Source organism: Grammomys surdaster, unplaced genomic scaffold, assembly GCF_004785775.1.
Source record: "Grammomys surdaster isolate TR1022 unplaced genomic scaffold, NIH_TR_1.0 724, whole genome shotgun sequence".
NCBI classification, from domain to species: domain Eukaryota; kingdom Metazoa; phylum Chordata; class Mammalia; order Rodentia; family Muridae; genus Grammomys; species Grammomys surdaster.
Genome location: NW_021605143.1, coordinates 279724 through 302120, shown reverse-complemented (window position 1 = coordinate 302120; position 22397 = coordinate 279724). Strand labels below are relative to the sequence as shown.

Here is a 22397-nt window from a genome sequence, read left to right as displayed (position 1 = left end):
GATGGAGGGAGGGCCATGATGGAGGGAGGGCCATGATGGAGGGAGGGTCATGATGGAGGGAGGGTCATGATGGAGGGAGGGCCATGGTGGAGGGAGGGCCATGATGGAGGGCCCTGGGTGCTTGGTGTTACCTTCTTCAGTTGGACAAAGGTAAACTCCAGGTCTGTGCGCTTGGAGATCTCATCCTCGTACCTGTGGGGAGAGACGCTCTTTAGCAATGTTGTAGAACTTGGGGTTTGGTTAACTTTCCTTGAGGGGATCAGGTCTCTGTTACACCTCCGTGCTTTGTGATGATTAGAGAAGGTAGCCATTCCGGATGTGGAGGCATATGTCTATAATTCTAGCACACGGGGGGGTGGCAGCGACAGGGTTCTACAAGCTTGAGGTCAACCTGGACTGCAAGCTCTAGGCTATTCAGGGCTACATAGCGATGCCCTGTTAGGACAAAAAACAAAACTAAGTCAAACAAGACTCTTTGGTGGACACAGTCTCAGGTCTTCTGAGACACACTGCCCCTCGCTTGTCACCTCCCAACAGTGGCTGCCCACTTCCTGACTCTACTGCACATTCCTCTCGGAAGCCTTCTTGACTGTGCACCCCTTTCATGGTAGCTCCTTTCTCTACCCACCCCCTGGAATCACAAGTGCAGGTAAACCCTGCCTGAGCTCAGTCCTCTTACAGCACCCAGTGCATTCCTCTTGTTAAACCTGAGAGTCTCGAGGGGAAAAGACCAAGTCCGTGATTGTCCATTTAAAGCAAGCGACACCCAGGACTGGCCAGCTGTCTGTCTCACCCTAAGTCAGGTTTTGAGAGCAGCCCCTTGCTGGTGACTTGAAGTCCTTTTTATAGGAGAGAGAAGGTGTTCACAGGGGAGAGAGAGAGAGTCAGTTGTTATATGTTGTTCAAAAGAGACAATGAGAGGGAAGGAAGAGGGGCAAGCACACACATCCTGTGAATGGAGTCCCAAGCAGTTTACATCAGATCTAAGAAACGGGAACTTGTTCTTAATTACAAATAGAAACCTTAACTTGCAAGGACTTAACATAGGACAAACAGGGACTTAGACTTGACTGTCTTAACTGCAAACAGAATCCTTAACCTGCAAGGTATGCTGTTCCTGTTTGGTCTCACACTCTCTTCCCCGAAGCCTATTCTTGCTCCTTGGCTTCACTAATGAGTGGGATACCATTTTATTTTGTGACCTCCAAAGGGAGGCAGGGAGAGAGATTTCCAGTGTGCTCAGTGGCAGCTATTTTTCTCCCAGCCTTCCTTACTTCCTGTTTCTAAGGCTCTCTCTGTCTGTCTCTGTGTCTCTGTGTCTGTCTCTGTCTGTCTGTCTGTCTGTCTCTGTCTCTGTGTCTGTCTCTGTCTCTCTGTGTCTCTGTCTCTCTGTGTCTCTGTCTCTCTGTGTCTCTGTCTCTGTCTGTCTCTGTCTTTCTGTGTCTCTGTCTCTCTCTGTCTCTCTCTCTCTCTCTCTCTCTCTCTCTCTGTGATGCAGGTATGAGTGTGCTTGTGTGTATGTAGGCTGACAGAGCCTGCCTGCTGCAATTACATCGACCAGTGGCCTGTCCTGCCTGTCAACGGCACTCCACAAAGCTTAACTCTCTTCCATATTGTTTCCCTCCTGCGTCAGGCTCACCCTGGGTTTGTAAAAAAGATTCTGTTGAATGGGGACAGGATTCATTGGTCCTTCACTTTACCCTCTTCTAGTTAAGACAGTAATCTTGGCCTCATCCAGTGGATGGCATCTGCCAGCCTCAGATGTCCTATCCCAGCCCTCAGGGACAGCCCCAATGGATGTACATGGAAGTGGGTTAGTTTCTTCTCTCCTTTCAAGGAATGCCTGACTCAGGGCTCTAATTACAGGCGCCTGCTACCTCAGTCTTTGACCTCCCAGTAGGGCAGTGTCACAGTGGCCTTGGCAGCTGACTAGACCCACGTGTCTTCTGGATGAGAGTGGACCTAAGGATGTCAGTGATTACAGGGCACTGAGGTCTCTAAATTGGGGGATAGGCTGCACTTTGGCCTTGTCTTACAGGAATCTGTGAGGGTCTCTGAGGGCCATGGTGGGGCTGGACAGGGTCATGCATCAAGGAGAACAAAATGCTCAGAAGTTCTGACTACAGGTGTGTATATGTGTGCAACAGGTACCACAGGCTCCCTCCCCCGGTGCTCCCTAACACCGTCTCCTGTGACCCTCAGCGCTTCCAGCTGGGGAGGACCTCAGGGTCCTGTGACAGAGGCTTCTCAGCGGTGCTGGCTGAGCAGAGGGCTCAAGGGCTCGCTCCCCTGAGGGGTAGCTCCACAGCGTAGTTAAATCACTTACGTGTGTGCTTTGTCTGTGACTATGGACGTGTCGTGAGGTCCCAGTGTTTGCTGCGGATCTGACACCTAACATTGCTTGGACCTCTGCCATGGTCTCTAGTGCTTCTACAATCAAGCCTCTGGTGGCCCTGGGGAGAGTGGGGCTGGCGCTCTGAGCATCGTTATCACCCTTTAGGGTTTTCTGAGTGAGGCATGCTTCTTACTGGAATCTGGGAGCCCTTGTGAAATTCTCCCACCTAGGGGCTGAAGCCAGGGAGCCCCTTATCCTACTGCCCTCTAAATGCAGGTAGATGATTAGTACCCACATTTCCTCCAGGTTACAGAATCCACCAATCTCGAGGAGGCATCTGGCAGGACCCCTGGGTGTCAGGTTTCCACTCAGCTCCTTCTGCCCTTCCCATCCCCTGGGTAGCCTCCTTGTCTGCTTCCCCTTTGGATGGCCATATTATCCTGTCCCTGTCACTGTCTTACTGGTTCTTAATGGCTTAGAACCACCTCCTTGGTGACTGTGTCCCCCGAGAAGGCTTAGGAGGTGCCTGGTCCTGACTGAGCACTGTGGTGCAGCCTACCCTATGAATGAGACCTTCACTGGGGACAAAGGGCTTCTAGAGTGTTTCAGGCAGACCCACCAAGAAGGACCCAGTGGAGACCACACACACACACACACACACACACACACACTTTAAGGGCAGTCAAATGGCCTGTCTCCAGTAGGGAAAGATAGCAGGAGAGTTGGGGCTAGAGGGAGTCTGCCTAGGCATCCTGTCTAGGACCTTGAGATAGCCTCCCAGGAGGGCCAGTGCCTGGAGCCTAGGCTAATGGTTCAACAAGAGGTCTAGCGCTTACTATGAGTCCCAGCCTGGGGCTGGTACCCAGTTTCCCTGAGTCTCTTGATATTCGTTCCCAGATTTTGTGTGAGCTGGAAGAGCCTCTTCCTCAAAGGGTGTATAACCTGCCTGAGTTTGCCCCAGCCTGCTGTCTGATGTGTAGCAGATTCAGCCTCTAGCTGTCCCTCAACTACACACTTCTCATCAACCAATTTGTGCAGCTCTGCGCTGTCCCTGAGGTTCCTGCTGTGTGAGCTTGGGCACCTTGCTTCCTCTTGCTGGGCCTCTACATTGTTGCATTGTTACATTGTTCTTAGTAACAAGGAGTTAGACTAGCCAGACCTTGGGGACCTCTGCAAGTCTCCACCCACTGAGGCTCAGGTGATGCCTATTTTCTGTCCCACCTTCAGTCCGTCACCAGCTCCTGAACCTGTTCTCAGGCCCTTTTTAGCCTGTCACATTCTGCCCCCCCCCACACCTTTGTTTATTTCTGGAAGCAAGACTGAGCTCATCACCCTGCAGAGGCAAGGCACAGCTCCTCCCTGTCCGGGCTCCGCCCCACACCAACTGCTTTGGCTCTAGCCTGCAGACCCAAAACTCCTGAAACCCTATTATAAGACTTATTCTCTTCTTCCCCTCCCCAGAGGAGATCAGCCTGCGCCTAAACAGCAAGGCAGACAGGAAGCAGGTCAGCGGCTAGTTGACAGCAACCAGTGGTGCCTGAGAGGGACTCAGTTGCAGGTCCCCAGGGATGTCATGGTGCTTTGTCATGGCCGTTGAAGGTGGCAATTTTGTTTAGTAGTTCCTGGCTTGTGACTCCTATGAGGCGCTCAGACCCTGGTGATCAAGTGTCGGGCAGTTCTGAGTGATCAGATGCTCATGTGGGTTTCCTAGGATTTGAGAGGGCAGGGCTCTCTGGGAGGGGTGGCCTTTATGGAGCTTCAGCTCAGGAGCCTGGGTTCCTAGGCAAGCTGCCCTACCCTCTGCTTTGCCTGGCTGCTCCTAGAATGCTGGTCCTACCTCTGATTGGTAGGGTGTGGACTGCGCTGCAGGACAGGGATCAGCCATGCTTGGTTCCTCATGCCTGCCCCCACCCCATCCAGGGTGGAGGCCCCTCAGAAGGAGACCCAGACCTGAAGAGGGACTCAGGGTATGCAATGTTTATCTGCTCAGCCTCAGCTGCCTTGTCCTGGAGGGCTTGCCCACTACTTGATCTCAGAGGGTCACCTGCCCTGAGCCTCCCAAGTCTTTATTCTGCTTTCCTGGGCTAGCCAGTTCAGTTTAGCCAGTTTTGGTCAACTTCAACTTCAAGGGGACAGGAAAGTCACTGCCAGGCCCCAACCTGAAGTCTCAATTTTTTGCTCATCGCATCTGAGATTAGTGTCAGTCACCATGTTTACTCACTCAGAGGCCAGTCAGTAAGCTATGCTTGCCTGAAGCCACAAAGCTAGGGGCCTGGGACATGGATGAATACTTCCTACTTCAATGTGTAGGCTGGACCTGTGACTACTGGATGGTGCTTGCCCACCTTCTGTCCATCTGTCCCTCTGCCCCAGTAGCCGTAAGAGCATTGTGTGATCCAGGGCTATACTTTCATCATCTTTCTGGTTCTCCAGCTACCTTGATACTGAGCAGCATTCCCTACAGGGGATTGCTGCTTGAAGAAGAAGAAGATAAGCCCTGTCCTGTCTGTCCCCTGCCTGCACTTCAGTGTTCCTCCTTCTTTCCTGAGACCAAGATCACATCCAAAGTGTGCCGCAGAGCATGGCCTTTATGTTGCTTTGCCAGAGGCAAGATGTCCTGTCCCAGGGTAGTACACAGGAGTTGGCATGCATGGAGGCTCAGGAGAGGCTGCTGGAGCCAGGCCTCTGTGTGTCAGCACCCAAGGGCTTAGCTGTAAGCCAATGAGACTGAAGCTGGTGGATCGTAAGGGTCAGGGCTACAGGTTCACCCCATACCTGCAGTATTCACACGTGTGATGTTCTCAAGAATTATATCTAGAGAAGATCAGTGTTCTACCCCACACTTCCTCTTTCCCCACCCTGGGTGCACCCCACCAGAGTCCAGCCTGGTCCCCACTCTCAGCCTCTACCCCTGGTTCCCAGAGTGAGACCTACCTGACTCGGAACTCCTCCACCTTCTCTAGCACCTGCGACAGGTTGGCCTCCAGCTGTCCCCGCTCCTGGCTCACTTTACGAAGCTCCTCCTGCAGCCGGCCCTGGAATGTCTCGTAGTGGTGGCTGAGGTCGAAAGTGGCTGATCCCTGGCCCTGCAGGAAGCTCCATCGGGTCTCCAGCAGTTGGTTGCGTTGCTCCAGAGCTTGGACCTGCAAGAGCAGGAGGGTACTGAGTAGGTTGTCGGGTGTCACACTGGGTTCCCCGGACAGGCTAGGGGACCCCGAGGTGGGGCTTCCCATCACAGGGCAGCTCATCTGCACACGTTCACCGACACTGGCTCCACTCAGTACGCAAAGCCACCTCCAGTTCTTGGCTGTTGAGTCAAAGATGCAGAGATAAGGACAGGATGAAGGTGGAGACAAGAGACTGAAGGCTTCCTAACCTGGGCAGGGCTTCCATCCAATGAGGGAGGGGAGCAGGGGTGTGGAATGCCTGTCTGTCACAGGCTGGTGCAGGACTGGGAGAGCTCAAAAATAGAGGCATGGGAGACATCAGGGTCCTACCTGCCTCTCCTGTATGGCAAGCCTGATCTCATCTGGCCTCAAGACCCAGCAAGGTAGGCTTGCTTTGTATTTTAGTATTAATCCTCCTGACTGAGACTTGCAGATCCTTTGAACCTCAGTTTTCCCAGATAGACGCTGTGGTTGATGATACTGCCTGTCTAAAAAGGGGGAAGAAGGTGGGAACGAGCTCGGGAGAGAGGCAGACCCTGACGTGTATGAGCTGCCAACTACTGTGCACCAGACTGGTTCCAAGTGCTTCGTGTTCCAACTTCTTTGAGGCAACACCCTGTGGAGTGGGTATTGCTATCAGCACATTTCCAGAGGGGGGCATCCAGCCTACAAAGCCGTGAGAATCGCCTGAGGTCACCGAATTAGCAGAGCCAGGCCTGGCACCTGGAGTTTTGTTTGTTTGTTTTGGGACAGGGAGGTCTCACGTGTTACCAGCCTCGAAGCTCATTATACAGGTTCACCTTCCATTGCTGGTTCTCCTACCTCTGCCTCTCAAGTGTTGAAACCACAGCTCCTGGTTCCTGCAGTACTGGGGTTCTAACCTGGGCCTCGTGCATGCTAGGCAAGCACTCTGCCACTGAGCTGTGTCCCCAGTCCTGTACTGAGATCTTTAACCACTGTGATGTGCCTCCTGTGGGCATTGCTGCCCCAGGGCTCAGGGCCCTTTGAAGTGGGCTTTCTCTCCAGGCAGAGTCAGGGTGGCCTTGAGAATAGGGACCTGGAGGACTCTGAGCCTCGTGGTTTTCCCTAAGCTTTGGCTGCCCCTCACTTCCTCTCTCTCTCTCCCATTCACCTTGGAGAGTCTCTTGTTTCAGTGGGTGTGGTTAAAGTCATCTTTACCCACGGCCTGCTAAAGGCAGAAAGGCTCCTCCCTGCCATTTCTACAGAGGCACCCACAACCTCTGGTTGACAGCTAGACCCCCAGAAGGCTCCTCACTTCTGTTCTAGCTTCAGTTCCTACTGGAGCGTACCCCCAGGATGATGGAGACTTCCTGGCTTTGTCCTCACCCTGCCTGTCCTTTCTGGGGTCCCTCCCTTCCTCTATTGCGTGTATTTTCTCTGTTCCCCCTGAAAGATGCCCCCAGACTCAGCCTGGAAGCCCCCACTCCCACTCCAGCTTCTCATGTACCCTCCCTTTTAGCCTGGGAGCCCTGGGTGGCCACAGAGCTGAGGTCTGGCCAGGTCATTCCTGAATGGCAGATACTGTTCTGGCCGTGAGGAATCAGTGCTAACTGGATGGTGGTATGCTGAAAGTGCTGGCCTTGCTCCCAGGACCACAGCAAGACAGAGCTTTGGCACTTTTGTTTTTGGAAGGGAGGGGAACAGAAGCATTGGAGAGAGGCATGGACTGCGACTCCGGCGAGCTGTCATTCTCCTGCCTTTTACCCATCTTGCTGGGAAGTTTCTGCATGACACTGCCTTAAACCTGTGCCACAGCAAACTGGTTCAGTCAGGCTGGAGGTCAAGAAGGTTCTGCCTTGCTTTGTGTGTGTGTGTGTGTGTGTGTGTGTGTGTGTGTGTATCAGCTCACCCCACCTTCCCTCCGTTTTGACAAGCAGGAGTCCGTGTTTACTCTGAGGGTGCGGTGAGAGGAGAGACATGAGGCTCTTACTCTCCACCCATGAGCAACAGAAAAACCTTTATACCGGGAAGTTCTTCCCTTAGTCTAACCTCTGTGGGAAGATGCTGTAAATTGGGCCAGCCAGTATAGGTAAAGAGTATGTGTTCTTGGGGGACCAAGGGTATACCCTCTGACTTCCATTAGCCTTTGAGGAGTCTCTTGTCTCAGTGGGTGGGAATGAAAAGTCATCTTTAACCGTGGCCTGCTAAAGGTAGAGAGGCTCCTCCCTGTGAGAACAAAGACCTAGGGAGGGCCAGTAATCCACCACTGCATTCTCCTTTAGCTGGTCCCCCCTGCCCTATGGGGCACAGTAGCAGCTCTGGAGGCCCTGCCCTATCAGAGAACAGTGGCAGCTTTGGGGGTGGCTTCCAGAGCAAATACCTGGCTTGTTTATCTCCTCACTCTGTAGGTAGGGAGCTAAGACTGGGAGCTACAGGGAGCCAAGTCAGGCTGGACAGGACTTACAGTGTGAGATTTTCTTCCTTCCTTCCTTCCTTCCTTCCTTCCTTCCTTCCTTCCTTCCTTCCTTCCTTTCTTTCTTTCTTTCTTTCTTTCTTTCTTTCTTTCTTTCTTTCTTTCTTAACAGGGGACTCTAAGTCACCTTTTGAATTCTTGGCTGGATCTGGTACCTTGGGGAGGGTCCAGCCACTGAGTCCGCAGTGAGACATTGACAGGGATCCCAGATGTGCCGGGAAGATGTCAAATCCCAGCCTCAGAGACCCGCAGGAAAGCTGGCCAGCGTCTGATGCCAGCAGGGCTGACAACAGGGACATCCGAGACCTTTAGAACTGGCATGACCCACCCTTGTCTCCAGCTGTTCGCCTCTGTTCCTGGACTGTCCTCTGGGCTTGGGCAGGCCTTCCTCAGCGCCCCAGCACCTAGGCTGTCTGTGTGTTGGAGATCCCTGCAGCAGCGCTGCCCTCCGGGACCTTCCTCATCTTTCCCTGTGGCAGTGACCTTGTTAGTCCCCCACTGTCAGAAACACAGACTGATGAGCCCCAGAATGTGAGGCACAGAGGGAGTAAGCGACTTACTTAAGGAAACACAGACTATAAGGGAAGAAAACTCCACAGCAGTAGGCCTTTCTGCTGGGCTCTAGAGGAACTGCTCCCTTCCCTTACACACACACACACACACACACCACTGGTTTCTCAGGGCGGCAGAGGACTCTGAAGGGGGAGAGGAGTGGAGTCCTCCTTCCTCTTCTCTGCTCAGAGCCCCAGCCTTGCTCTGGGCCAGGAATCCATCGCCTGTGCTTTCCCTACCTGTACCTCTCTCTGAAGCCCGGGCTGTGCCCTGCCCTACAGGCCTCTCTCCACCCTTCCCCTTACTCTTCAGGCCTGGGGTGTGTGTGGTTGGAAGAGGGTAGCTAGGTCTGGTAGCTCCCTGAACCAGACTTATTTACTTTCTTGCTCAGAAAACTTGTGCTATCTGCTAGATGTATTCTAACTACTTTTCAAACATTGTCCCATTTGATTGGCAAGTCCATTTCACAGATGTACACTGAGGCCCAGAGAGGTTCAGCAGTTCGCCAGAGGTTAAACAGTAGGCAGGTGGTGCGTTCAGGATTTAAACTCAGAAATACGGTTCTAATGCTTTTTTAGTCTCTTGGGGTCTCTCGCAGCCCCTAATTAGCACAGGGCTCCAATAAACAGGGCTGGAACCCATAGTTCTCTGTACCCTACAGTGAATGGCACCCCACCTCAAGTCCAAATTTGAGATCTGAGAGTCTCTTGAGATCTGCTCTTCAAAGGTCTGAGCCCAGGACCCCAACTGTGAGGGCCCTTTCCCTGGGCCCACACCCACGGTTCCCAGCCGGTGCCCACGGCAGTGGCACAGAGTGACATCAGCATTGGCAATCGTTCGAAGGAGAAAAGCCACCCATGGGAGCCAAATTACATAGCTCAGCGAAGCACTCCTTTTAAGGGATTAGCCAGGCTTGTCAAGGAGGCACCTCTGCAGGGCCTACCTCCTGGGTCGTGGGTTCCATCTGTGCAGCTGTGGGAAGGGCTGCTTGTTCCACCCCCAATCTGGGCACCTCGGGTGTAAATGAGGAGACTCTGAACTAGTCAGATGAGGCAGGGAAAGACATCATTTTTGCCTCAGATCTCTCACTCTGTCTCTCTGTCTCTCTCTCCATCTCTCTCTGTCTCTCTCTGTCTCTCTGTCTCTCTGTCTCTGTCTCTCTTTCTCTCTTTCTCTCTGTCTCTGTCTCTGTCTCTGTCTCTCTCTCTCTCTCTCTCTCTCTCTCTCACACACACACACACACACACACACACACACACACACACAGTATACACACAGACCTGAGTTCAAATATAAACCGTATCAGTTGTTGGCTCTGTGACCGTGGGCAACGCAATGAGCCTCTCTGGTCCTATTGCCTCATCTGCACAGCTGAGAAAACATCAGCTGTCGTGATGTTAGCCCTGGCCCACCACTGCCTCACTAAATTCCTGTGGGATTCAAGCATCCAGGCCACAAGTGACACTCTCTTCTCACTGCCTGTCTATACATTCCCACAGCCCGGGTCTCCAGAAATGTGCAAGAGTTTGCAGAGTCAGAAACCAAGAGGCAGATAAGGACTAGCCAGCGTTCCCTGTTCTGTGCAATGTCACGAAATGTCATTAAGTTAAGGGGATTTGAGGTGACCCGTGAGGTGCCCTGTGGTACCTAGCATACCAGCATGCAGTTTGGTCAGTGCGAATCTGACACAGTAGGAAGCAAGGCTGGGTGGATTGCTCACAGAGGCTTTTGGAGTGGTTGAGTGGGCACAGGCTTGGGAGGTAGACAGGACTTCCTGAAGCCCTAGGCTAGCTGCAGGCACTGTGTCTAGGAAGTGTGGGGGCCGTGTTGTTAGGGGCCTGTTCCTTCCACCTAGGTGAGTGCAGAGCTGGCCAGCTGTTGGCTGCTGGCTGGGTTCTGACACAGTCTTCTACATTCCTTTCTCCTGACGAGCCAAAGTTGCGTCTTTACTCATACAAACTTTGTGGCAGCCTCCTTCTGCCCCCCCCCCCATCTTTGGATCTGCCAGCAACAGTAGCTCTTTGGATGAATGGGGAGAACCAGCAAGGTGAGAGAGAGATGCTTCTGGAACAGAGGCTTGGCGTCAGGAGGGTATCTTAGCAGTATCTCCCATCCAGCCACCGGGGCAAAGGTCAGCAGGCCATACCTCCATAGGCCTTCCTGAGAATCATCTCTTGACTGCTATAGGGGTATACTGACCCCTCCCAACCAGAGCCAGGTGGGGTGCCCTTATCCAATATACTCTTCAGAGTCATCCCGAGGTACCTTTCACCCTAGACACCAGGATGTATCGGGATTTCCTAGCCCATTTCTGCAGATTTAACCATGCTGCATCCCCATTGGCTGGTATCAGGGGCGGGGCATGATGATAGATGCTCAGGGAACCGCCAGCCAGGTTGTCTGGAAAGCCTGGGGCCCTTCTGTTTTGGTGCCCTCTCCCACTCAGCTCACCTTGCCAATCAGGGAGGCAAATTTATCGTTGAGGACCTTCATCTCCTCCTTCTCTTGGTTCTTCTGCTGTTGAACAGCTGGATCTACCTTGAGGTCCAGAGGCACCAGTAGGCTGGGATTCACAGTCACCTTGGGCATGACGCCAGCCGGCCTGCAGCTTGTGAGGCTTCGAGAGCTGAAGCCAGGCCCAGGGAGCCCACAGCTGCTCCATCCTGAGGTCCCAGGCTGGGAACTGCCCGCAGGGGTCATGTCACAGCCACTGAGGCTGCTGAAGCCAACGACGCAGGAGCGGTAGGCCATGGTGGCCTCCCTGGGCCTGGGAGCCGGAGGGCTCACCAGTGAGCTAGGGAGCTTTAGAGTTGGTGGCTGGCAGCTGCCTCTTGTCACATCCAGGGCCGGCTGGGGACTGAGGCGAAAACACCTGTTGCATAGTGTTCATTAGCTACAGGAGGGCGGGACTCTTCCAAGCCAGACCAACCTGTTAGTTAGATGCTGTGGATCCAGCCCCTCCCCCGGTACCACAGCTTTCTGCCTGCCCTACAGGGGCTCTGCCTTGTTGAAGGGGCTTGTCACAGTCCCCTGCAAGGAGGACCTGACTGAGGAGGGGGCCTGAGGCTGGGCTGGCTGGGTGGGGCAGGGTGGGGCGGGGTGGTCAGTGCCAAGAAGACAAAGTTCCGAAGGCAGAAGCAGGGAGAAAGGCGGGCAGCCAGCCACAGATCACTGCATACCGGAAGGCTGACGTATCTGGGCTCGCATACTTCTGGAAAAGATGAGGCAAGTGTAGCCCTGAGCTCCAAGGGTAAGATGACTGCCCTGGGCGCTGTGCCAGGCTGGCATTGGAAAACAGCCCCTTTATTATTTATCTTCCATCTGTCAGTGTCCCTTGATAATTTCCACTTCCCTCTTGCCTTCTCTCCTTTACTGAGAACCAGCTGAGTGCACCCTCCTGACTCAAGGCCTGCAGGGAGCACATGACCAAGGCCGAGAGCTCTTGGTTTTGGAAATGTGACATTGGGTTGTGTGTAGAGAGTCAGCTCCGTTGTTACCACTGGCAGAAAACCTCAGCTATGTGGCTAGATTTTACCCTCATCTGAAAAATGGGCTGAAGGTTTTAGTCACAAGCTGAGTAGAGGACCCACTCCAAACAGCTGGCCTGGGTTCAGAGTTCTCCCGAGGGGCCGAGATGGTCACTGATTGAATGTAGTTCTGTCCCCAAGTGTCAGGCTTCTTGCCCTACCTGCTCCCTGACTCTTCATCCCTTTCCTCCTTGCTGGCTACCTATTATAACTTCTACCTTCTTCATGGGAAGTCTGGTGCAGAAACAGGTATCAAGGTGCCCAAGGAATTTCCAGAAACTTCAGAGGCTCTCAGCCCAGGCTCAGTCAGGGCCTGTTGCTCCTTGTCCAGGGATAGCCTCTTCTTATCCACCCTGCTAGGTCCAGCACAAACTCCTTGAGCCTAGAGAAAAGTGTGTCTATAAAAACCTACGGGACTTGGCCCCTGAGGAGACCAAGGCAGTCACAAGTCTTAACCAGGCATGCTGGCTGAGCCACATGACCGATGCCTGCCTCAGGTCCAGGCCTGGATCCCACTCATGGGCACTTCTGGTTCACTTGGACACAGAACTCTGTGTCAAGAGTCCATCCTGATCCTGGATTCCAGGATCTGCCATGGGTGACTGGGTCCCCAGGACAATGTATGCCCTACTTCTGTGGCATGCTATGTACCCCAGTATGCTATGTACCCCACTCAGCAGCCTGGTGTGTCTGGTATGGCCACCCCAGCCTCCCACCATCTTCCCTGGCCTGGTATCTGAGTGGCACGTGGTCATATCTAGTGGCATACCCTTCCTGGTCAGCCCGGAGTGCTCCGAGGGGTCAGCCGGTGGCATCTGCACTCAATATGGCCTGAGTGTTCTCTCACTCCTCACCACAGTCTCCATTTAAGGTACATGCTGAATACACCGTCCTCAGTACAGAGGGTGGGGTGATATGCCTGGTCTCAGGACACTGGTTGTCCATAGTGACTTTGAAAGCCACGGGAAGGGCGGGGGACCAAGAACGAGGCTGGTTTTGTCTCCTTATTATTGACTTTGGTCAGGTCACTTCCTCTTAACACTCAGTTCAGCCTGTTATGTCCTTCAGAATTTGACAGGTAGGTTCTTGGTAAGCTACAGTCAGTTGTCCCGCCCAGCCGGCATTGAGGCATTTATCTCTGGGGCTTTCCTTGGGGGTGTTCTTGCCTCCTTAGAAGAATGGGGGACGTGACAGCTATGGGGTGGGACATGGGAGCTATCTGGTGTCTCCTCTCAGCTCCACGCTCTCTTTGGGTGCTATCTGCAGAGGTGTCCTTGACTGCCACAGCTGTGATTGTCAAACAGGAACAGCAGCAAAAAAAAAAAAAAAAAAAAAGCCCCAAATAAACAAACTCTCCAGCTCTGCCCCACCTACTCCTTGGTCCTCCCAGAGTAAGTCCTCCCATGACCCTTGTCCTCCACTGACTCTACTTCCCTCTCCTCAGCACTCCTGAGACCCATTTGAACAGGTTGTCATTGACCAGAGGTTTTCCGCTCATCCAGGGAGGGCATCTATCTTTGCCGAGGTCAGACAGGACCCTCTCCAGGCCTTGTTAGGAGCCAGGGCCTCAGGGACTTGAGTACCTATCAAATCAAAGTCTGTGGTAGTAAGAGCAGGAGATAAGGGATATTGAGTTTCACTGGAGACTTCCCAGGTCCTTCCTGGATATGCTCCATGCATGCATGCTTGGGTCTGGGCAATGCCAGCTGGCAAGGATACGAGGCTCTTTCTGGGCATCTAGGACTCTGGAGGTGTCCTTTATCATTCCCAGTGACCTCTGACCTATCTCCTTTACTCTTGTCTACTTCCCTTCCATGATTTCTTGTTGTTCTCTCTGGTCTTCCCTGGCCTGTCCCTCATGGTGAGGGAGGAGAGGCGTCTGGCTGGATGGTCTTATAGGAATGGCATTCATGTCTATGTCATAGTTTCAGTGTCTCTCCTCTGTCTTGCTCTCTTTGGGACGGCCCAAGGCAGGCCCGTGCACTGGCAGCCTCTCCCTGCAAGAGAGTGGCAAGTGTTTGTTGTGTGAACATTGGTAGGAGTACTGGCCAGCCTTCGAGTCAGCAGCATCAGGGAGTCAGGAGAATGTGGGGAGAGTGTCTCAGAGCTGCTACAAGGCAAGATGGGAAGTTTCAGGTTCTGTCTTCATCTTGGTTCCTTTCAAATGTATTCCCATGTTGTAAGAGGACACTGCCTGCTCAGTGCCTATTCCGTTTCTCGGGGTCTTCCCTGGAAGTAGGGCTAAGCTGAGGTCACAGGGAGGCAGGGATGGGGGTGTGTGTGGCTTTCTAGCTTCTGAGCATCTGTAGTTTTGGAATCTAAGGATTCCAGAGTGGGGAGTGGGGAGCAGAGGGTGACTTGGGGAAAAGTGTAGGGCGTAGAAAGGGTGGAGAGATGAGGCCCCTTCTGTGTGCCAGGCAAACTTCATACACCCTTGGCAGAGGCACCAGTCCGGGTAAGGAGCTCTGAGATACCTTCTGGGAGGGGCCCGAGGCCTGGAGGAAGAGGAAGAGTTGTGGGGGTGGAGCAGAGGAAGGGCGCTACGAGTACAAGCTGGGCGGGGCAGATCTGTGTGGGATGGTGACCGTGGTGACAGGAGCTGGCATCATTAGAGCATCACAGGTACTGTGGAGCTCAGAGGAATCCTGTCTTCTCAGGAGCCCAGAGGCTGCAATCTAAGCATTTCACTACCGGGCCAAAGTCCTTCTTTGGTGACTCCCCGTGTAACCCCTCCATTTTCCCTTCTCTTCAGTTTCCTTCCTGTGGCAGTCCACCCTCTGTAGCCACACCCGGACAGTGGCGTGTGGCCATGCCACATTCGGTGTGGGACATCTCAGACGTGAAACATTGACATCACGAGGCTTGACGAGACGGTGTTCAGAGCCTCTGAGATGAGTCAGGGTGCTGTCGGTCCCTGGAGGCTACATCTTAGTTCAAGACGGGCTGTGAGGATAGGGAAACAGGCGGATGGGTGGGTGTTATGGGTACCATTTGGCCCAGAGTTGGGACATCTGACTTATTGTCTGGTTCTCTGCTGCTTAGCAGCTGTGTGATTTAGTCAGATGCTTGGTCTCTCTAGATTCATAATATTAGGCTACCCTGAACACTCATCTTTAATTTTTTTTCATACTTTGGTTCAATGAGGGCTCCTTAGCCAGTTGTCATTGCCCCCTACGCTGCCAGGTTCCTCAGGCTGCAGTGTAAACCAGGCCCTTAGCCAGGGAACCCTGGGAAGGGCGGGCATGCCCAGCTATGTAATGAGGGCAGACCTTAAGGGCTGGGGAGGCCGCAAGGCTAATTGCTCTTTCCTGTTCTCGGCCCACTTAGTCCAATTTGTAGTTATTTATTGTTGGCTATTGACGTGTTTGTGTCTGGCTTTCGGCTGAGCTGAGTTCTGCAAATGCAGGGGTGGGTGAGGGCTCAATTCCTTTGATGCCACACTTCCTCACATAGAATCTGGCACACAGTAGGTCTTGGTGCTAGCCATTTCCAAGTAAAAGATCATCTTGTACACAGAGTGTTTGTTCTGCATACTGGGACACAGGACTTATCACCAAGAATTGTGGGATATCTCGGAGTCACAGACCCTGAGTAGTCTGTGCAGGAGTCTGTGTGTGGACATAGGTGGTAAGGGATTGGCCCTGCTTTGCAGGATCCAGTTGTCTGCTTGCCTGGGATGAGTTGGATAAATCCCATGTCGACATAGGGTCCTTGTCCTGGAGTCTCATGAAGGACACAGCAACCAACTCCCAGAGGCCTGTATATAATGAGTCCTAAATACACTATTCCTTGTATTTTCCATCCAGTATCTGTGGGACCCTGATATCTTCCTGTCATAGCTGAAATCTTGATGATTGGCTGAGTGTGGTAGCTCGCTCCTTTAATCCCAGCACTCGGGAGGATCTCTGTGAGTTTGAGGCCAGCCAGGGCTACATAGCGAGTAACAGGCTAACTAAGGTAACATAGTAGCATCCTGTCTCAATAAATAGAGACAATTTAAAAGATCTGTGGTTGAGACATGGAGGGTGTCCTTGTAAGTTTCCTCAGGTGACTATAAGCCTCAGTGGATCTAGAATATAGAGAAACCGTACTTGGGGCAGAGCAGGGACAACTCAGAGGTTCCAGGCTCTTCTTTTTTTGCAGATAGAACCCAGCATGGAATATTTAGCTTTCCTGGGTCCAAGCTTTAGCTGCCCAGCCCTCCCTTGGGAAAACCAGCCTGTGGCCAGTTCTTCAGGTGCTGGGCTCATGCCAGAGGCCTCTTGGCATAGTTGTCAGGCCTGCCTCTGGGTGGAGAGGAGCAGGAAGAAGGATTGCACAAGGGGAAACTGGCAGAGGGCCCCTGCTTCCGCTTACTGTTGATGCCTTCGGGGGAGGGATGAGGGGCTGCAGGGCAGCTTAGGTCCCCAACAGCATCCTTTCATCTGCTTGCCAGTCGGGAGGAAATGACAGTCTGAGAAACAGTGTCCCCCAGGTCCACTCCGCATGCCGCCCACTATGCCCAGCTCACTTCCAGCCTGGAGGATGGCTCCTGCAGGCCTCAAACACATAGACGCAAACATTAAGAACTTGATCCTTTTTGCCTTCCCAGAGCCTCTGTGCTGGCCTTCAGCTTGTACCATCTCTTCCTACCTGCAGGAAGTCTTCTCTGAGACTCCCTTCCTCTGCTTTGCGGGAGGGCTCTCGATGCAGCCTTTGCTGCAGCAGGGGTGTTTCTTTGATCATGGTTCTGTAGCCGCGGGTACAGTGGGTGAGCAGTTGTGGGTTGGTATCGGTTTCTATGACTCTCTCAGGCGATGATCTATTCCTTCCCTCTATAAGGACCCCACTTCCCTCCTCCAAGCTCTCCTGGAATCTGGACGACTAGGGAAAGCATCAATCCATCTTTCCCTGCTCTTTGGTCATCCATTCAGAAAACGGTTTTGCGACTTCTTCCTTGGTGCAAGCCCTGTGTCAAGCCATGGGACAAGACAAGTCAGGCAGAACTTGTGCTTCGAGATGCAGCCTCTAACCCCAGGAGGGAGCATACTGCATAGCCCACAAGACCAAGACTTGCTGAGTTCTAGGATCCTTTTCTATTTAGCCTCAACTTCCAGCTGCCCCTGTCTGGCTGGTTCCAGTCTCCTTACTCTTCCCCGCCCCCTGCACTGCACACATCTGTTTAGGAGCTGTCCCTCTCCCCGGGGCTGCTTTTACAGAGGAACAAAGAGTCATTGGGAGGTGGACAGCTGACAAAAGAGACTGGGGGGAGTGGTGGGGCATGTTGGAGATGCTTATTTGTAACCCCAATCTCTTCTCCAAGCTCTAGGGACTGCCTTTATCTGGCCTGATAATAGACCGAAACCATGCTCTACTCCCGTGGAGAGATCTGTGCACCTGACAGGTGGCAGCAGCCTACAGTGACAATAGGCTCTGCTCCAGCTGTTGAGCTGGCCATATCTGGTAAAGAGCAGCCAGGTGGGGAGCCACCAGGCTCCAGGTAGCTCACACCCAGGCAATAGTCCTCAGTGCCCATGTAGGAGACGTGCAGAGATCTGGCACCTGAAGCCTCAACTCCAGTTCTTGGGTCTCTGTGTTCCCGACATTGACATGCCCAAGGAGCTTGATGGTCTGCCTTCAAGCATGTATGACACTTGCTTTACAGTGCCCTGCTGCTGCTAGGCATCTGTATGGCCTCCTTTTCATTTCCCAGTGTCTCCCTATTGACGTCTGTTGGGGTCCCCTAATACAGAGAAGTGTAGGAATCTCCATGGGATTCCTATGTATATAAAATGCCAGCCTGCACATGGCCAGCTCACTGTGTCAGGAAGGCGTCCTTCAGTATGTCCCACATTTCATATGCCAATGTTCAGGTATACCGCCATATCCAGGAAGACGCAGAGGTACTGCACCCCACTTTGAAGTTTGGGGGTTTCACCTAGATCTTCTGCCCATACCCCAGCACCCCTCATGTTTAGGGGCCCAGTCCCCCAGTTAACTTATGAGTTTCTGGAGGGAGTCAGGAGATAAGATATGAGCTTGGCTTGGCTTAGAGGAAGGAGAGGTGCCAAAGGGTCCTGGGATGATGCAGGCGAGAGGGTGTGGCCTATGGGTGCAACTGAGCTTCAGAAATGTCCTGCAAGACTGGGCATCGGGAATCTGATGACCTCAGCTCTCCTCTGATGCGCCTTCTTCGGTTGTGTTCAGAGAGGACAAACAGCACCTGGTAAGGCTGGAATCTAATGACTGTTTGCAGTGGGCTTCTTCTTCACGTGGTGTTTGTGTTGCAGGGCTATCTCTCTGCAGTCTGTATATACTCATGTAATAGTAGCCCAGGCTGGGCTTCCTACCCACCTACTGGCCCCAGGGCCCTGCAAACTGATGGTAACAGATGAGGAGAGGAAGGCCATGGCACACAGGAGCAACATGGTCCCACTCTGTCTCAGATCGATATCATGTGCTCAATCTCACAGGGAACAGCCCTAGAGACACCCACACTCCCTCACAGTCCTCACTGCCCAGGCCTGCATGTGACCTTCTGATTCCTGAGGGCCCTTACCTCCTCCTCTGTCTGTAGACGGCCCTTTCCAGGCTTAGGGAGCTGAAGACTGAGGTGGCCTGTGAGTGAGGCTCACAGGTTTTCCACATCCCTCTGACCATCTACAGGGTGGGTACTTTAGCCATTGGAGATGCCAGGGCACTGCATCTTAAACCATTTGCCCAAGGTTAGCCAACCTGGTAGATGGAATAATAGTAACCCCACTCCTCACCCCGTCCAGTGAGTTGGGGAGGCAAGCCCAGCTTATCTGGGTGGACCCAGGGTCATTTCTTGATCCCTTTAAATGCAGATGTGGTGGACGTCTGGCTCTCGAAGCTGGAGGAAGCTAAGGACTGTGTCTGGCAGGTACTTTGCAGGGTCACGAAAGAACCTGGCTAGCTGACATCCCGACTTTAGCCCATTGAGGTCCATCTCAGATTTCTGACTTTCAGGGCTGTAGAAATGAATACAATTTGTGTAAAATAATAAGTACATATAAAGCCATGAATCTCACGGTGATTTTTATAGCGGCATCAGGAAATGAGCGTCCCAGACCGTGTAACCGGCACAGGAAGAGACTGACCCCAGATTTGGTCAGACAAGCTCTGCCTAGCCATCTGTCTATTCTCTCTGCAGTCCACAGGGGATGGAGACGTGCCATGAGAGAAGAGGACAGGGAGTGGGCCACACCCTGGGGGAGAGCTCCCACTCCTCTGGGTCCCATCTTCTTGCCAGTCTCCTGCCATGGAGGTCAGGAGGCCTTGAAAACTGGCCACGGTCACCCATTTTGATTTCGCAGGAGTTTTAGTGGGAAGGGTAGGAGCTGGCCTTCAGGCTGCCGTGTGGAGAGCTGTGTCTTCTTTTGCTTGGTTTCTAAGCTATTTGTAATAGAGGTAGTGGAGGGAGGTATGTGGGAGCCTCCCCTTGGATTATGTGTGTGTGTGTGTTTGCATGTATATGTGTGTGTGTGCGCGTGTGCGTGCGTGTATACATGCATGTGTGTGTGTGTGTGCGCGTGCATGTGTGCATGTGTGTGTGTGTGTGTGTGTGTGAATCTCAGAGCAAGAGGGTGCCTGGTTGTGGGAGGACCTTAGGGCTCCTCTAGTGGCACAGGGATCTTCAGATCCTGGAGACCTCTTGGACGACGTGTCTAGTTAGCTCACATGTGAGAGTGCATATATATCTTTTGTCACGGCCTTCACACATGTGACCATGTGAGTATACCCACCCACACTCCTTGTGTGTGAAAAAGTACATGCCTGAGCGTGTGAACACCAGTTCCCACACCCCCTTGGGAACATGTACCTCGAATGCCTGTGTGTATGGATGTGTATGTGTTCTCTCTCCTGTGTGAACAGGAGCGTGGGAGCCTAGCTCGTCCCCTGGATGTATGCCTGCTCATGTTCCCTCAGGGGTAGACACTTCTCTGCATCTGCTACAGCACACCCCTTCATGTGAACATGCAAGTGTCTGTTGATACCCTGTGTGGGAGTGTGTGTGACCATTTGTGCACATGGACGTAAAACATGTGTTTGGGTGTGTAGAAGAGATACAAGTGTGTCTTTATGCCCCTGAGTGGACGTGAGGGTGGGAGTTGTCTCCACTCACACTTCTGCTTGTGAGTACTTGAGTGAGTGTGCACTTCTCTTTTCGTGTGCCTGTGTGTATTTGTGTGTGTAGGCTCCCTGGACCCAGGGCTGTCCCCTCCCCCACACAGCATTGCCTCACCCCGTGACACAGCCGCTAATGACTATTTGCTATTGTCTGTACATGGTGGCATCATCTGCTCTAATGACAGTCTCCCTGCCTAATGACCTAGCTCCTGCCCCATTATTTGGCAGCCATAGGGCCACTGGCCTGGTGGCTAGAGATATGTTGACGAGTTCCACACATTTCCTGCTGGGTGTCTGTGGGGGTGGGGGGAGCACTGATTCCACCCCCTCCCACAGCCCTTAGGGTGCACGTGTGGGCCAGGATTTCAGCTGGCAAGTAGCATTCCTAGGCAGAGAGCCCCGGGTGTGGGCTCTGCCTTCTTTCTGGGCAGGGCTGGGTGTCTGCTGCTGAGCTGACGATATTCTTCATTGCCCCTCCTGTCAAGGTGCCCTGGACCCTAGCAGGCAATCTGATCTCCCTTAGTCACCATAGACAGAGCCTGGTAACATGAGCTGAGATGTCCCTTCTGAGCAGAGTGTCTGAGCCCAAGACACTCTGGTCTGGGGCAGCCTCTGAATAACAAGGGAATGTGGAACTGCCATGGAGTTCTTGAGGCCTTAGGTGAGTTCCCTTGTAAGAAGGCCACCAACCCTTCTCATCTTATCTCTGTCATGACTGAAATTATGTTAAAATGGCCTCTGGATTCTGAAGGAGGAAGCAGGAGGGTTCCTCTTCTTGCTTGCTGCCCCTTCAGTGAACTTATAGCCTCTTCTTGTTGCTGCCCCTTCAGTGAACTTACAGCCTCCTCTTGTTTGAAATCTCAAGGCTTGGATCTGATTCCATCTTCCTCATATCCCTTCCTACAGGTTTGCCTCCTCACTTGAAGTTTACTCGGATGGGCAGAGGAGCCCAGGACCATGCTTTGCTCACAGAGAGTCACTAAAAGTTTTCCCAGTTCGGGAGATGTACGCCTGGCTGTAGATGTGGGTCTGGACCTGAGTGGCACACTCATCTTACATTTTTACAAAGCCTCCTTAGGTCTTGACCCACTGTGAAGGGGCTCTGGTGCTCTAGCTACTGGGAGGAGGGAGACTCTGTGTTGAGAGGCTGGCACAGAGGGACAGTCAGGGTGGCTTTCTCTCTGCATCCTCATCTGTGGCCTTGTCTCTCCACGTACAAGACCTTATAAGTAAGGGAGGGAGGAAGGAGCAGATGTGATGTGCTGGTTCTTTCACCTGATGACTCGGTGTCCCCATCCTGGGGGGAGCACTCAACTCCCTGTCCTGGTGGGAGCACTCACTCCCTTGAGCTGAACCTTGCTTACATTACCTGCAACAGGATTTCCCAGATGTTTGTTTGTGACTCACTAGAGGGTCACGAGGATGGAGAGCTGATAATGCATCACAAAGGAGTTTCATGGCAACACGTTTGTGCTGACCTCTATGTAAAGTATATTCTGTACTGAGGGCTGACACAAAATAACCTATGACAGAGAATCTGCCATTTGAGGGCAGGACCAGGACAGTGGGGGCTTCCCTCCAGACTCTCTGGAAGCCTGTACTCTGTATTCTGTCCTGGTTTGGTACCTCCAGCAGAGGCTCACCCCTTCTTACCCCAGCTCTCAGAAGTCCATTCTCTCGACATTTTTCTGGAGAAGGTCTGGTTTGGCGTCAAGGAGTAGCTAGAATGTACTAGGCAGGCAGAGTATAAAGGCATACCTACCCCATAGACCATTGCTCCTTCTCCTTCACTCCCTTAGCCAACCTAGCTCATGGCTGGGGCGAGGGCATCAGAAAATACTTTCCATAAAAGCAGACCAGTGGGCTCAATGGTAAGAGGAGGTTCTAGCAGACCTCACCCCCAGCCCGCCACTGGCCCCCAATAAGATACATGCTCAGGGTAAGCTGGAGAGTTGGGGAAAGGACTTGGTTTCGGGGATTTGGTGTCTTCCCATAAATACCTCCCACACGTGTCCGATTGGTGAGGTGTGAACGCTGTGTGGTATATGTGTGAGTATACAGACTTACGTGCATGCACACAGAGGCGAGAGAGACTTGAGTGTCCTATTCTTATTTTCCACCTTACTCCTTTGAGGCTCACTCCCTCGAGGGAGGGTCTCTCACTGAACCTGGAGTGAGGCTGGCAGCCAGCAAACCCCAGGGACCCTCCTGTCCACCTCCAACAGTGCTGGGTTACAGGAGCATGTAGCCAC

The 22397-nt window shown here is 52.9% G+C and overlaps 1 protein-coding gene across 1 annotated transcript in view; it reads right to left on the bottom strand.

Annotated features, from left to right (window-relative positions):
• The window catches only part of Krt80 (keratin 80), a 22177-nt gene extending 10836 nt beyond the window's left edge, over positions 1-11341 (bottom strand). Inside the window, exons 1-3 of the mRNA XM_028782246.1 lie at positions 10940-11341; positions 5270-5478; positions 132-192 (exon numbers count right to left, since the gene is read on the bottom strand). Of these exons, the coding sequence (XP_028638079.1) occupies positions 132-192; positions 5270-5478; positions 10940-11239 (570 nt within the window). The 5' untranslated portion in view covers positions 11240-11341. The remainder of the gene's footprint in view (positions 1-131; positions 193-5269; positions 5479-10939) is intronic.
• Positions 11342-22397: the final 11056 nt, after the last annotated feature.